The sequence below is a fragment of the Trachemys scripta genome, chromosome 2, assembly GCF_013100865.1.
Source record: "Trachemys scripta elegans isolate TJP31775 chromosome 2, CAS_Tse_1.0, whole genome shotgun sequence".
In the NCBI taxonomy this organism is placed as follows: Eukaryota; Metazoa; Chordata; order Testudines; family Emydidae; genus Trachemys; species Trachemys scripta.
In genome coordinates this window covers 272,247,334-272,261,278 of record NC_048299.1, presented here as the reverse complement: position 1 = coordinate 272,261,278, position 13,945 = coordinate 272,247,334, and the positions used below count along the sequence as shown (strand labels likewise).

Genomic DNA, 13,945 nt, shown 5'->3' with positions numbered 1-13,945 from the left:
CAGCTTAATATTAGTGAATTCTGTTGGAGGTGAGGGATTGGACAGCCCTGCAAACTGAACTCTTTTATTTATTCATACCAGAGGTACAGCATAGGCAGCTGTCATGCAAACTTCTCCATACTAGCCTAACAAAGTTTCTTAACCATGACCTAAAGGGCTCCACTCCAAAGAAGAATTCAGCTTTGTGCCTATTGAAACCTTGATCTTTCACTGATATTGCCAACAAGGGCTAAGAGGTTTCAAAAGTAACTCGTGATTTTGGGAACTTTAGTATTTGGCTGCACACTTTAAAGAGGCCTGAGTTTACAAAAGTACTGATGTTGACCAGTGGCCCCAACTGGTGCCAATAGAGGGTGTTGGGTTCTGTGATGTAGAAAATCATTTCCATGTAATGGTTTAGGATCACTAATTCCTTTGACACAGGCCACTCGGATGTCAATAGCTTTTGGTCACTACCAAGCTGGCAAAATTTGAGTTAGTACCATTGATAAAAGGTTTAATACAATACTGCCAATCCCCTGAGCCATTCAACCCCACCAGCGTTTAGAGTGTAAAGAACTTTTTCTGCAAGGTAATGGAAATATCCTCCCGGCTGAACAAAGAAACGGCAAACAATTTTTAGTCAGGCTATGAGGAAATGCCACAGACTGAAATAGAGAAAATGAGATAAACATTAAAGACCAATAAGATGAGCATGTTCATTCAGTTGTCACTTAACATACATTTCTAAAGGCTGATCTCATCATTTTGATTTTTCAATTTTTAAAAAAATCAGTGTTAAAACCATGCGAAAAATGTTGAGTGTCCCTACTAAGAAGAGTTAAGCTTTCTCTCAAGTCTAGAGATTTCAAGTCAGAGAGATTTTTGTTCCTGAGGCAAAACACTGAAGATTATTTAAAGATACAAAAAATCAAAGAGGAGTGAAAAACAGAGGAAAAATACTGAAAGATGTTGTAAGGAATACTCTGATTCTGGTAGCATATTAAATAAACATGAAGAGAGAGTGAGTGTATGGTCAGGTCTTTACTTAGGTCAGTCTTAAGTTATCCAGTAAAATATGATTGTCAAAACTGAATATGTAAGTGAATCTGAGCTGAAGAGAAATTAAAGGTTAACCACTGGAGACTCAATGCTCATGTTTTTTCAACTATACAATATATGCAGAAAATAGATTTTTTTAAAGCTAGCGAGTACAGAATTTATCATCAGCCTGAATTTTACTGGATCCTAATGGTATTGTTTGCTGAATAATTTCAGCTTAAATGTGTCAACAGAAATCATCAAGAGAGGGATTTCTTGACCTGGGGCTATCATTCTGACAATGTTGATTTAGAATCAGAATTCCAGTGCTTAAGTACCCAATTGTGGAAGAGCCTTGTCCATGAGATTAGCAAGGGAGAAGGCAGAAGGCAGTGAAATATATTCTGCTTTATGATTGGGTCTCCTCTGAGGATATTTCTCTTGTGAATACCTGGGTGTAATTTCAGCATTCCCCTTGCTGTTGAGACCAATCAAGCACTTCTATTGTAAACACAATCCCTTATTGAGGTAATGGGGGGGGGTTGTTGTTTTTTGTTAATTTGTCCAAATTCTGACTCAAAAAAGGCCAAGGGAAAAAATGTGAACTTCTGAGACAAAAAGTATTCTATTCTGTGGTATTGGTATCAGGGCTTTTCCTACAGTAAATCCCAAAGATAACATATTGTCATACTTCCTCAGGGCTCTGAATACTGATCACAGAAGGAAATTTTTTCAAACAGTATATCTGATGTTATCAGAGTCTCTCATATCCTTCCATATTGACTCATTAATCAATGGCAAAAAGTAAATTTCAGAAACCGATATCCTCGTTTTTGTATTTTGGGTATTGATACTGTGGGGAGGAATGAGTGCTACCCAGAATTATGATCAAGGTCCAAGCCAGACCTCAAAAAGACCTTAGGTCAGAGATTGAAAGAGTTCAGTGAATCTGTATTCTCTTTTTATAAACAGACTGATACATCAGACCAGATTCTCAACTGGTGTAAATCAGCCAGTTTTTACCAGCAGAGTGCGGCCCATCAGACACAGAAATGGGTTGGTCATCAATGTTTACCTTTCTGGTCTGAACTGCTATCCTCCACTTTAGCTTCTACCAAGACTTCTAGAAGTTCACTCCCAGAAAATCTTTTTAGTTTTCAGACGAGGCTTGAATTTGTTTCTGGACGTATCTGGAGCAGAGTGGGGTTAGATAGACAGACAGACACACACACACACATTTCAGTGCACACTTTGTTATGCAGCACACAAAAAGTGTTTGAACTATTACTTTAAAAGACAAAAATCATGATTTTTCATTTCACTCCATAAAGAATGGAGAATGGTCAGTTTCCCTTGGAGTTGAAAGTCCATGTTCACTTTCTCACTCTCTATAATGAAGTTGTGTTTGGGTCCTTCAGTTTCAAACAATGCAGGGACCTGTCTATATTAAAAAAACAAACTGTTTTATTGGTTTTTTAATCTTTAAAATATAGGAATTTTAAGTTATGCAAAATGTTTGTTTTTGACACTTAACTTTTAGTCTGGGTTAAAACTACTTGACACTGTCCATTTAAAATCTAAAAGAAAGATGAGTTTATTAGTAATCAACAAGATTGTGATACATATTACCAGATGTAGGAATTTGAGATGTGAGATAACAGTGCAGAGCCTAATTGATTACAATACTTTTGCATTGATTGAGATTTCTTTTGGCTGTATCTTGGCCACCTTAAACCTAACCACTTTAGTAATACTCCTTCGGCTCTTACTAATGATTTATCTGATTAGTTGCTCAGACCAAGCTGATACTTGTTAAATTAAAAGCAAAAAAAATCTAACTGCCCTGGAAATTTCTGTAACTATCAGCAATTCATGTTTCCTTGTGTTCTCTGTGATTACCAATATTGTTTTCAGTGTGTGTGTGTTTGAATGTGTTTTTACTAGATGGCTTAGGACAGAGGTTAGTCAATAAGCAGACTGAGGGCAAATCCAGACCACCAGACACTTTTGACCGGACTCCAGAATCTTTTTATTTATTTATTATTAATTTCTCTGGACCCTGGACCTTGACTATACTTTGACCAAGAATTTGGACCTTGACAAAAAATAATGGACTACCCCTGGGTTAGGGGGTTGGTAATGGGGAAAAAACATTTCATTGTGGTTGACAGTTATTTTGAACCAGCCCAGGAATAACGATCAGCAACTCTTTGACAGCTCCTCAGTGTCCCATGTGAAACAAGTGAGGAGCATCAGTGTAGTTTAAGTAAAACTGTAAAATTTTTGGGGCAGAGCCCATCTTCCATATATCTGCACAGTGTGTACCACAATGGAAGCTGAGTTCCTGATTGGGACCTCTAAATGCCACAGCAGTATAAATAAATACTATTAATAAGTTCATAGCCATCAAATATCTACTTTACAAAAGCTACCAGCACAAATGTTGCCTTTAATAGCAAGTGGCCAACCGCTGACTAGGACAGGAAACTGTATTTCCACTCTGACCCCTAGATGACAGCAGGCAGCAAGGGCAAGTTGGCACGGTAGCTTACCTGTGTTATCTCAAATGTGTGGTTAAACAGAGGGTTGTGTTCTCACCTGCTGTCTATATTGCACCTTTCACAAACACTAAGTTCACTTTAAAAGAAAAATAATAATAATGAAAAATATTTTTCTTTTTTACTTGAGCATTTGTTCAGGTCTCTATTTCCCGGGTATTGTATTGGGAGTGATGAGGATCACCGTGCTTAGTGTTGTAGCCTTTCTGTAATGCTGCCTCTGCAGAGCCCTCCCTAAATCATATACCCTGTCACATGACTCCTATAGAATGGCTTTGCATAGGCCTGATCCTGCAAGATGCTGATAAACTTCCACCCCCAATTAATTTCAGCATGTCTTGGCGGCACTCAGCATCCTGCAGGATCAGTTCGCTGCAGAACAACATTCATTGGCAAAAAGCAACAGAGGGTCCTGTGGGACCTTTAAGACTAACAGAAGTATTGGGAGCAATACTTCTGTTAGTCTTAAAGGTCTCACAGGACCCTCTGTTGCTTTTTACAGATTCAGACTAACACGGCTACACCTCTGATACTTGATTCATTGGCAAGTAACATTTCTTTCTGGACCTCCCCATTCAGTTTCCTTCAACTTTTTGAAACAGCGGTGAAATTTGTGGAGACGTTTCAGTGACGTCTGCTCAGCCTTTATGGCTCCAATTGAGCAAAGCATGTGACTAATATCAGCCCAGTTCAGCAAAGCACGTAGTTAATTTTAGGTATGTAAGAGGCCCCGCTTGCAGTCACTGTCACTATTCATGAGCTTAAATTTAAGCCTGTGCTTATATGCTTTGCTGAATAGGGATAGGATTATTCACATAATTAAAGTGAAGTGCATATTTAAGTGCTTTGTTGAGTTTGTGTGTGTGTATATATAATTTGAATTGCTGTGTGATGAAAGGCTCTATATAAACGTGAAATAATACTTCAATATACTATACTTAATTGGGATGTGCTAATTTAGGATGGCTGTCTTACTGGGATGTCTCCCACTAAATTCATTTAGCCCAATGATGGTGAAGTGTGTTGCGTATTTGGACAGAATTACCATAAATGCTACTTCATGGGGATGAATTTAGCTATTGCCAAGTGGTTAAATGGTGTTTAGCAAGGTGTTTAGTAGGTGTGAAATTCTAAGAACCAGACTTTTAAGACACAAGTTGCTAAATAAGGATTAAGAGTTAGATGTTCCTGGGTGTTCTGGAAACCTCTGATGGCTTCTGCCAAAGACAGCTACATTCTGGTAGAGTCAAGAGAATCTGTGTTCTAGTCAGAGCTCTGCCAGAGACATGCTGCAGGGCTTGGGGAAAACTCATTTAACTTCATTCTCATTACATCAGTGTTACCATCAATAAAAAGGGGATAGCAACATTTACTTTCTTGGGGTGGAGGTGAAGGGGGTTTGTGAGGTTTAGTTCATGGATATTTCTAGAGCACGTTGGGGTCCTTAGATGGAAGAAGTTATAGAATGGCAAAGTATTACTATTATTTATTATTTACCAAATTTGTTTTATTCAGCTAACTTCCACCCTTTCTCTTTCAGGTGAAACCAACCAAAAATTCTGTGTGTTTTGGCGCCCTGCTCTTTCTCTATACAGGTGATTTTTACTTGAACATCAAGTTTCATGAAGACAACTCCAGCAGGGAGCTTCCTCTTTCTTGGTTCTGCCTGCCCAGTGTTCACATTCGTGCTACGGAGCCTGTGATCCAAACTAAACTGTAAATGTACCATATGATATTGGATTAGCCACAGTGCACAGAAACACTTGACATGTCCTCTGCTTGACCCCACTTTGTTTCTTTCCAACCCCAGACCACAGGCCTTTCTTTGGAGGCACAGCTGAACACTTTTAGAATTGGCTGAAGTCATTTGGGCAGCTGCCTTTGCTTATTTGGAAAGGAGTGATGGAATATAATGTACTGGATCTCCCCCCCTCCCCTTCCAAAAAGCCTGTGGTAGCCACTAAGGGAAAAATTCTTCTCTTCCTGATAGCCAGCCATGCCTCCCCATTGATATCAGTGGATTTGCAGGGGTGTATGTGAAAGCTGAATTTAGCCATGAGCTTGAAGGTCTTAGCTCCAATCTGAATGATACCTAAGGATATATTGTCAGCACTTGAACAAGAGTTGTGTTTCTCCACTAAATTCCCACCACCACCACACTGAATACACCATTTGGGACCTATTTTCTCAGTCAGTTTCTTCCTATGCTTGTTTCTAAACCCTTTGTTTGCTGGGTATATTGGTGTCTTTCTAACTCAGAATAAATGTAAGCCATGCAATAGCAGAACAGTTTTTTTTCTTTCCCACCAGATTCTAAGGAACGCAGCAGCAGTAATGCCTTTTAATTTGTTACTTATGGCAGGAAATAACGGTAACTATATCTCCAGTTCTTCTTGATAGAATAGGCATGATCCCAAAAAGAGCTCTCCGCCCCTCCTTGGTCACAGTGCAGTTACTTCCCTTTGTGCATCAGTAAACAAGAAAAGAAGGAAAGCAAGACAGATAGAAACGTTTCTATTTTTGCCAGAAAGGAGAGAAGCCAAGTATTTGCCTGCCTGTGGGTAGCCTATGATGTCAGAGTGCCACAGGCCTATTTCAATGGCAGTTGGGAGCCATTTCAAGCCCCTTAAAATGCCACCAAGATGAATCTGCTGATAGTTTTTAAAGCTTTTCACAAGAAATTGTTTCCAAACGTCTACTAATCAGGATTAGACAGGCCAGGCCAGACTATGGTATTTTCTTCTTTTCTTTGTCGAATGAATAAAATGAAATGTTACGGAATATCTGCTGCAAGATACTTCACTGTGGCTGTAGCTGCCAAATGCACTGTAAATTTACTTTACTGTGTTGTCTTTTACATCGAAGCTTTGAATAAAGAGGCCAAGGCTTTCCCTAGCTGAAGCACTGATGGTGTCTGATCTGTACGTGAATTTTTCTTTGCTGTGTGAGTCATATTTGTGTCTAAACATGCAAATAACCAAATGCATATTTTATTCAGATATGATGGCTTTACAGCCCACTCCTACTGGCAAAATTCTCATTGTCTTCAGTAGAAACACAATCCTGCCCAGGCTCAAATGAATGATGAATCCTGCAGTTTTTGAATGGCAATAATGCAAAAATATTCCCACTTGAACAGTTTCTAAGCATGAGGGAACTTTTGCTTCAGGCTATAGTATCTACATTTCCAGTACATTCAAGCAGCAGTGATTCCGTTTGCTCCAAAATTTTGTTTGTCACAACACAGTGAACGTTCGCTTTTGAGTTGGAGGAAACATCTATCTAGAGCTTTAGGATTTCAGAGGAAAAGGTCTCTACAGTTCAAATGACTGTCTAAAAAGCTTGTTTGGAACGACAAATTCTTCTGTCAGCTGCAAAGGGGTGCAATGTCCTGTGACAGCAGTAATAGTTCCACAGCTTTGTACTGCTCTTCTTAGGGCAGGAAAGCCTGACAGGGAAGAGCCTCTGAGTGACTCGAGCTTGGCACCTTCTTTACGTTGGCAGAGCTCCAACGAACAGAGCTGTGCGGTGGGGCCAAACTTGCTGCATACCATCGCCTGCCTATGTGGGTGTTAAGGAAAGAAGTGAGGCGAGTGGGAATTCAGTTTCTCCAGAAAGGCTTTGCTTTTCTTGCATGCGCCCGTACTGCATAATGTGATTCAATAATATTACTGTACCACCACACTCTAAATTGAGATTAATTCAGTAATCCCCAAAAGATATTCTTCGTGCTACAGTTGCTGCTAGGAATAAAGCTAAGGCTTTACGAGGACCACATTTATCTGGGTGTGAGACAAAAATATTGATGGATACCCTAGCTCTGAGACTGTTAATGGAAGATTTTCTCTCTCTCTCTCTCTCTCTCTTCGAGTAGAGGATGTTGTACTGTGAAACCTGTACTGATGTGCAATCCTCTGGTATAATGACCAGGGAAATAGCACCATTTTACCATTAAAGGGCTAATCCAAAGCCCATCCAAGTAATTGGAAACACTCCTGTCGAATTCGATGGGCTTTGACTCAAGCTCTAACAGCTGTCATTGTAATAAAAGAAAGCTGCACGTTTCTCAACCTTGGCTTCCAAAATGGAGTTTTAATTCTGCAGTATGTGCTCACTAACATAAGCTTTCATATATATATATATATATGATAATACTCTGCCACATGTTAACTTTGGCACTTCTAATATCTTTCCCGGCTTTCTTACACGTTTACCTATCAGGGTAAGAAAGCTGAAATGTCACACTGTGGCGTAGTCTTAATGCTGAGGCTTACCTGTGACGAGCGTTAAGTGGTGATGTCGTTTTGTGGGAATATATTCAGAACGAGCTCATTTTTTGTGTTTAAAATAGAAAATTACAACTGTCAGAATTGGGGTCCAGTGGTTTGAATAAAGGACTATGCTTATCTGATCTCCTGTCCTTTTCTAAGCTGATTTTACTTCTCCTTGAAACATCCAGCTATTAATTCAAACATAATGAGCCAAATTGTGCTTTGTTATACAACTGTAAATCTGATAGGACCCCACTTAGTAATTTAAACCTCAGCTCCTGAGAGCAGAAATTGGCCCAATACACTGGAGAAACTTAAGACGTGTAAATTCAACTATGCAAATACATATCTAGCTTCTGTTATTTATACATCTGCCTCTCTCGGCTGCATGTAAGTCTTGGTAGTGTCCCTGTATGACTTTACTGGTAGTAATAATGTATCACGTGGTGCTGCAAGCACCACCATGTCCCTACAGAGTGTCTGGGTCTGGAATTAATATAATTAATCTTTGTCTTCTAAGGTAAATTTAGTGCTAATCAAAGGTGCCAGATTCACAGTGCTGTTCCTGTTTGTCTCTCCATAAAGCAGGTACCGCATGAATGTTAGCAGTGCAAGCTTCCTAACGCTGCCTTGCCAATGCACCTTAACCCTAAATTGGAGGGAAGGCCTTTAGAGGTGAGAGGTTACTTCCATCTCCATGCCCATTCCATCCTCAGCCTGTCAACTGGGACTGCTGAGCTGGGTGTTGAATAGTAGGGCCAGCCTGATGGTGATTCTTGTGGTGGGATGGATACCTCTTCATTAGACAATATACTGAAACCATCAGCTCATTTCAGATATCTGACAGCTGCCTGGCAGCCTGTCAATAACTTTGTTACTATGGTCCTGGTTCAAGGTACTTAAGGACGTGCCTAACTTTAACCATGTGAGTAGTCCCATTGTCTTCAATGGGAACACTCGGTTATTTAAAGTTAGGCACCTTGTTGAACCAGCACCTAAATGTGTGGTCTGTACTTGAAATAGTGATCGTGGGGATAAAAGAGCACATGTCCCATTCCTGAGCTCACGGGCTAGCCACTTCCCCTGATACCACTGGCTCCAAGTAAGTGAGAGGCAAACTCGTAGCCACACCAGGGCTGCTTGCTCTGCTGCTGTGGTGAGTCAGTCTTTTGATGACTGAGTCCGGTGGCTTGCGCCCGCCCACCCCCAGAACCTTAATCGGTGCTGCAGTGAGTCGGCACTGAATAGAGCCTGCCGTGTGTTAGCCCTCTGGCATGCAGCAACAACCTACCCCCGAGCAGAGCCTGGGTCAGATGACCCCAGGCTCAGGTATGTCCACAACCCCAGCAGAGCTGCAGATCAGTCTGAGCAACAGCACTACCCTACCAGGAAACCTCCTGGTGCCCCCAGAAAGAATCCAGCGACTCCCAGCCTGCTTCTGCTCCTTGCCCAAGTCCTGTCCCAGTATCATCCTTGCCTTGCACTAGCCTCGCTCCAGCCTCATCACCGACCCGCTCTAGCCTTGCCTCTGCCTCCTGATCCTCCCCCTGCCCAAACTCTCAGGCTGACTATCCGAGTTCAACCTTCGGCCTGTATCTGGACTCCAGTTTCAGTATCAACTTGGCTTGTCTGTGGACTCTGACCACAGTTCTGATTCTGGTTTGGCTATGGATTCTGAGCTCCATTTTGACACCAACCTGTCCCCAGACCTCGATTCCAGGACCACCCTTGGCTCAGGCCCAACCCGAGAACTAGCTGTGACGCACACTTCAACCACTAGGCCTGATTATCCAAGGCAGTACCTGACACCGTTTGTGATGGTGCCAGTAGCATGAGTCTTATCAAAGTGCTGGCCTTGCCATTTTTTATATTCTGGGGATTAATTTATTCATTCTTCAGGTGAAGATGTTTTATACCCCTTTCATGTACACACATCAACCATAGTCATGAAGGTTTATGGGTATAAAGCACATTAATAAAGTTGGGAATGTCCATGACCAATACAGGTTTGAATGAGGATTCGAGTGGAAGAGGAAAATTGAGACAGAGGCAGATTGTAATTCAAAACAGGTGCCCATTTATTAATGAGGGATGAATCACAACATGGGCTGGGGAGGAGCACCTTTACCAACAAATTCAATTGAAATAGGAACAAGTAACCAACCAAAAATATCACCAGAGCAGTAATATAAAACAGTCTATGTGCACTTAACAACAAGGAATCAGATAATCTACAACCAACTATTTACTGACAAACCAGAACAAACATACAAAACTGAGTAAACTGTAACAATTCGTCCTCTATACACTACACATGAGATTTGGTACTAAGTAATAAAGAAAAAAGACCTAACAAACAGAATATCTACAAAAATCAATATGTACATACCACACTCCAGGCGCAGCTGACCAGCAGTACAGACACCAGGGACATGATGAGATGTAACCCGAGATGACACGACACAAGCTGGCTAAATCCGGAGGAGATCCTGGCTGAAAGGGTGATCAGGCCTTCCAGCTAACACGCGGACACTCCTGCTGATTTAGGCAAGGGACATAATTTTATTCGAAGACCCTTGCTCGTGCTAGCATCTGATTGGTTCCCCGCTCCTACACCAACCAGGCTCCGAGCTGGTGCCCCCTACGTAAACAGATACTGCACCCGGCACGCTAAGCTTATGCACACGGCACACCGGAACTGTAGCACACGGTACCAATGTGACCCACAATTGACCAGGCGGAAGATTCGAGAATGGTCACACGGCCCCAGTGCATTGCACACGGCACCAAGGTGCTGCACACAACACCGATGTGACCTTCTGACCGACAATTGGCCATCCAGATGCCATGACAGAGCATAGGGCTGCGACAGGGAAATCAACGTATACCAAAAGGCTATGACCACAATTACATTACCTCCATGCTAGGCGGTAATTACATTACCTCCATGCTGCCCCTACCTTGCCTAGCTGGGATTCCTCTTCTTGCAGTCGTCCTGCTTCCAGGGCAGGCCTGAGAGCAGCTGAGTTGGTACTCATCTTTTGTCAGCTCTGCATGGTCCCATTCCCTGCAATACCCCAATCCCCAGAGCTGAAGTGAAGGACACAAAACAAAAACATAACATTGTACAGACGCTTCCCGGGTTACGCAAACCCGACTTACGGAAAAAGTAAGGTCCGTAAGCTGCTGCTGGTTTTTTTTTTTTTTTGCGTAATTGTCGGGTATACGTCCCCGACTTACGCAAAATTTGACTTACAGACGTTCCAGAACGCCTTGCGTATTAAAGTGGCTTACATTTTATAAACTAGTTATCCCTGGAAACAAGACAAAGCATTAGTAAATGATAGCTGTTATAAGCATGTTATAAACATAAGTAGTGTGCGCTACAGATGGTTATACACACATGAATAGAGGGTGTTATTGATTACAAGTAACTCTAGAGACCAACAGGTCAATAACAATATATAACACTTGATTTACCAATCATTTAAACAGCTATTAAGCATTTATTAATCATTTATGAATGGACCCTAAATATGAAGTGTGACCTTAAAAGTGTGAAACGTAGGACTTCATAAAATTTTTGTTTTTCCCCCAAAAAACATAAAAAGACAAAAATCCCTTGTTAAATAGCAGCTGCATCATACCCCTCTGTCCCGATATACTTACTGTACTGGGGACTGCTACAGCACCATCTCCCAGATGTTAGAGATGTGAAAAAAGAAATGCTGAAAGACACTTTAGTTATAGGTTACATGGGAATTGTACATGCCCCTGTGCCTCCAAACAACACCTCCTAGCTCACTGTGATGTTTCAGCATCCACTCATTGCTCCCTGTGACAGACCCAGACCAGTGGGGTACAGGAGTCTGGTAGAGGGCAAATATACTGGTCACTGGATGAGTAGTTTTCTGTTCCCTGACTGATCAGAGCAGGGGCTGCTCTAGAGTAATCAGGAACCTGCTGCAACCAGTTAAGGCAGGCAGGCTAATTAGGACACCTGGAGCCAATTAAGAAGAAGCTGCTAGAATCAATTAAGGCAGGCTAATCAGGGCACCTGGGTTTTAAAAAGGAGCTCACTTCAGTTTGTGGTGCGAGTGTGAGGAGCTGGGAGCAAGAGGCGCAAGGAGCTGAGAGTGAGAGGGTGTGCTGCTGGAGGTCTGAGGAGCACAAGTGTTATCAGACACCAGGAGGAAGGTCCTGTGGTCAGAATAAGGAAGTTGTTTGGAGGAGGCCATGGGGAAGTAGCCCAGGGAGTTGTAGTTGTCATGCAGCTGTTACAGGAGGCACTATAGACAGCTGCAGTCCACAGGGCCCTGGGCTGGATCCTGGAGTAGAGGGCGGGCCCGGGTTCCCCCTAAACCTCCCAATTGACCTGGACTGTGGGTTCTTCCAGAGGGGACGGTCTCTGGGCTGTTCCCCATCCCACATGGTAAATCTCTGAGGCAAGAAAATCCGCCAATAAGCGCAGGACCCACCAAGATAGAGGAGGAACTTTGTCACATCCCCAGGCTTGCTACATCCCACTGGAATAGGAGGGGAAGGGGCAGATGAAGGAATGTGAATGGGCTGCATGGAGGGATCCAGATGGATAACAGCTCACCGGACCCTGCCTTACATGACTCTTGCTGCTGAATTCTGGAGGGAAACATCAGAAAGAAGTCTAGTGCAGCTAAAAGCCAAGAACAGAACAACAGCAAAATTAAACTTACGCAAGATATTGATCAATGAATGTAGATAATAACATCCAGCCTGGCAGCCTGCATGAGCATAGACTTCCAATGGTGGTGAGCCCCATCCTTCTAGACCCTGGGTTTCCTGGGGCATTGGTGAATAGGTAGCGGGTGTAGGGAGCTGCTGATTCCGGCCATGGCATCTGCAGTGTCAGTGTGAGAGCATAGCAGTCACACCTGTGCCCATCATAATGCACACACAGCTCCCCATGCAGAGCACAGCCATTCAAGCAGGCAATGGAGCATACCAAAGAGAGCACGGAGGCGTTATTGTAACAGGTGATGGAAGTAAATGCTGTATAGCTACGATTACCCTCCCCTTTTCTGTACCTCAGCTTAACTCCTTGCTGAAGCATTCGCCAGAATTCTAGCTGGTCAGGACTTTTGGAGAGAAGTACACAGAGTCTTTGTGTAGTCACTTACTCCTGCCCAAACTGCACGTACAAAGGTACCAGATCAGAATAATAATATAACCCACACACCATATAAGGCCCGCATGTTATGCTTGGGGGGTTGAGTGAAACCTCACTGAAGCTGCTGGATGTAACAAGATATCTGTAAAAAGGTATCTGGCTCCTTTATGGAATATATAGCTGAAAAACTAGGTACCACCACCTAAAACACAGGACACATGCAAGCCTGGTCAGCAAGGTGTGCTATGTTTCTTTGGGGGCTAAATGCAGGCATTGGGTAGTGTTTGACAGAGGGAAGCAGCAGAAACAAACAAAGAAGCCCTAGTGACACACTTATAGCATGATTGTTTGATACTGTCTTGAGTGACCTTCTCATAAACAAACTAGGGAAATACAGCTTAGATGGAGCTACTATAAGGTGGGTGCATAACGGGTTGGAAAATCATTCCCAGAGGACAGTTATCAGTGGTTCACAATCAAGCTAGAAGGGCATAATGAGTGTGGTCCTGCAGGGATCAGTTCTGGGTCCGGTTCTGTTCAATATCTTCATCAATGATTTAGATAATGGCATAAAGAGTACACTTATAATGTTTGCAGATGATACCAAGTTGGGAGGAGTTGCAAGTGCTTTGGAGGTTAGGATTCAAATTCAAAATGATCTGGACAACTGGAGAAAGCGTCCAAAGTAAATAGGATGAAATTCGACAAGGATAAATGCAAAGTACTCACTTAGGAAGAAACAATCAGTTGCATGCATAGAAAATGGGAAATGACTGCCTAGGAAAGAGTACTGCAGAAAGGGATCTAGGAGTCTTAATGGATCACATGAGTGAACAGTAGGGTTACCATTCGTCCGGATTTACCTGGACATGTCCTCCTTTTGTGTGCTAAAAATAGCGTCCGGGGGGAATTTGTAAAGCACTCACAATGTCCGGGATTTCCCCCTCCCC

The 13,945-nt window shown here is 42.4% G+C and overlaps 1 protein-coding gene across 1 annotated transcript in view; it reads left to right on the top strand.

Moving 5' to 3' along the window:
• The window catches only part of TRAPPC9 (trafficking protein particle complex 9), a gene marked incomplete in the record, with an annotated part of 827,606 nt that extends 819,958 nt beyond the window's left edge, over positions 1-7,648 (top strand). The window contains 1 exon segment of the mRNA XM_034763666.1: positions 5,119-7,648. Coding sequence (XP_034619557.1) covers positions 5,119-5,298 — 180 coding nt within the window.
• Between the last annotated feature and the right edge of the window lie 6,297 nt (positions 7,649-13,945).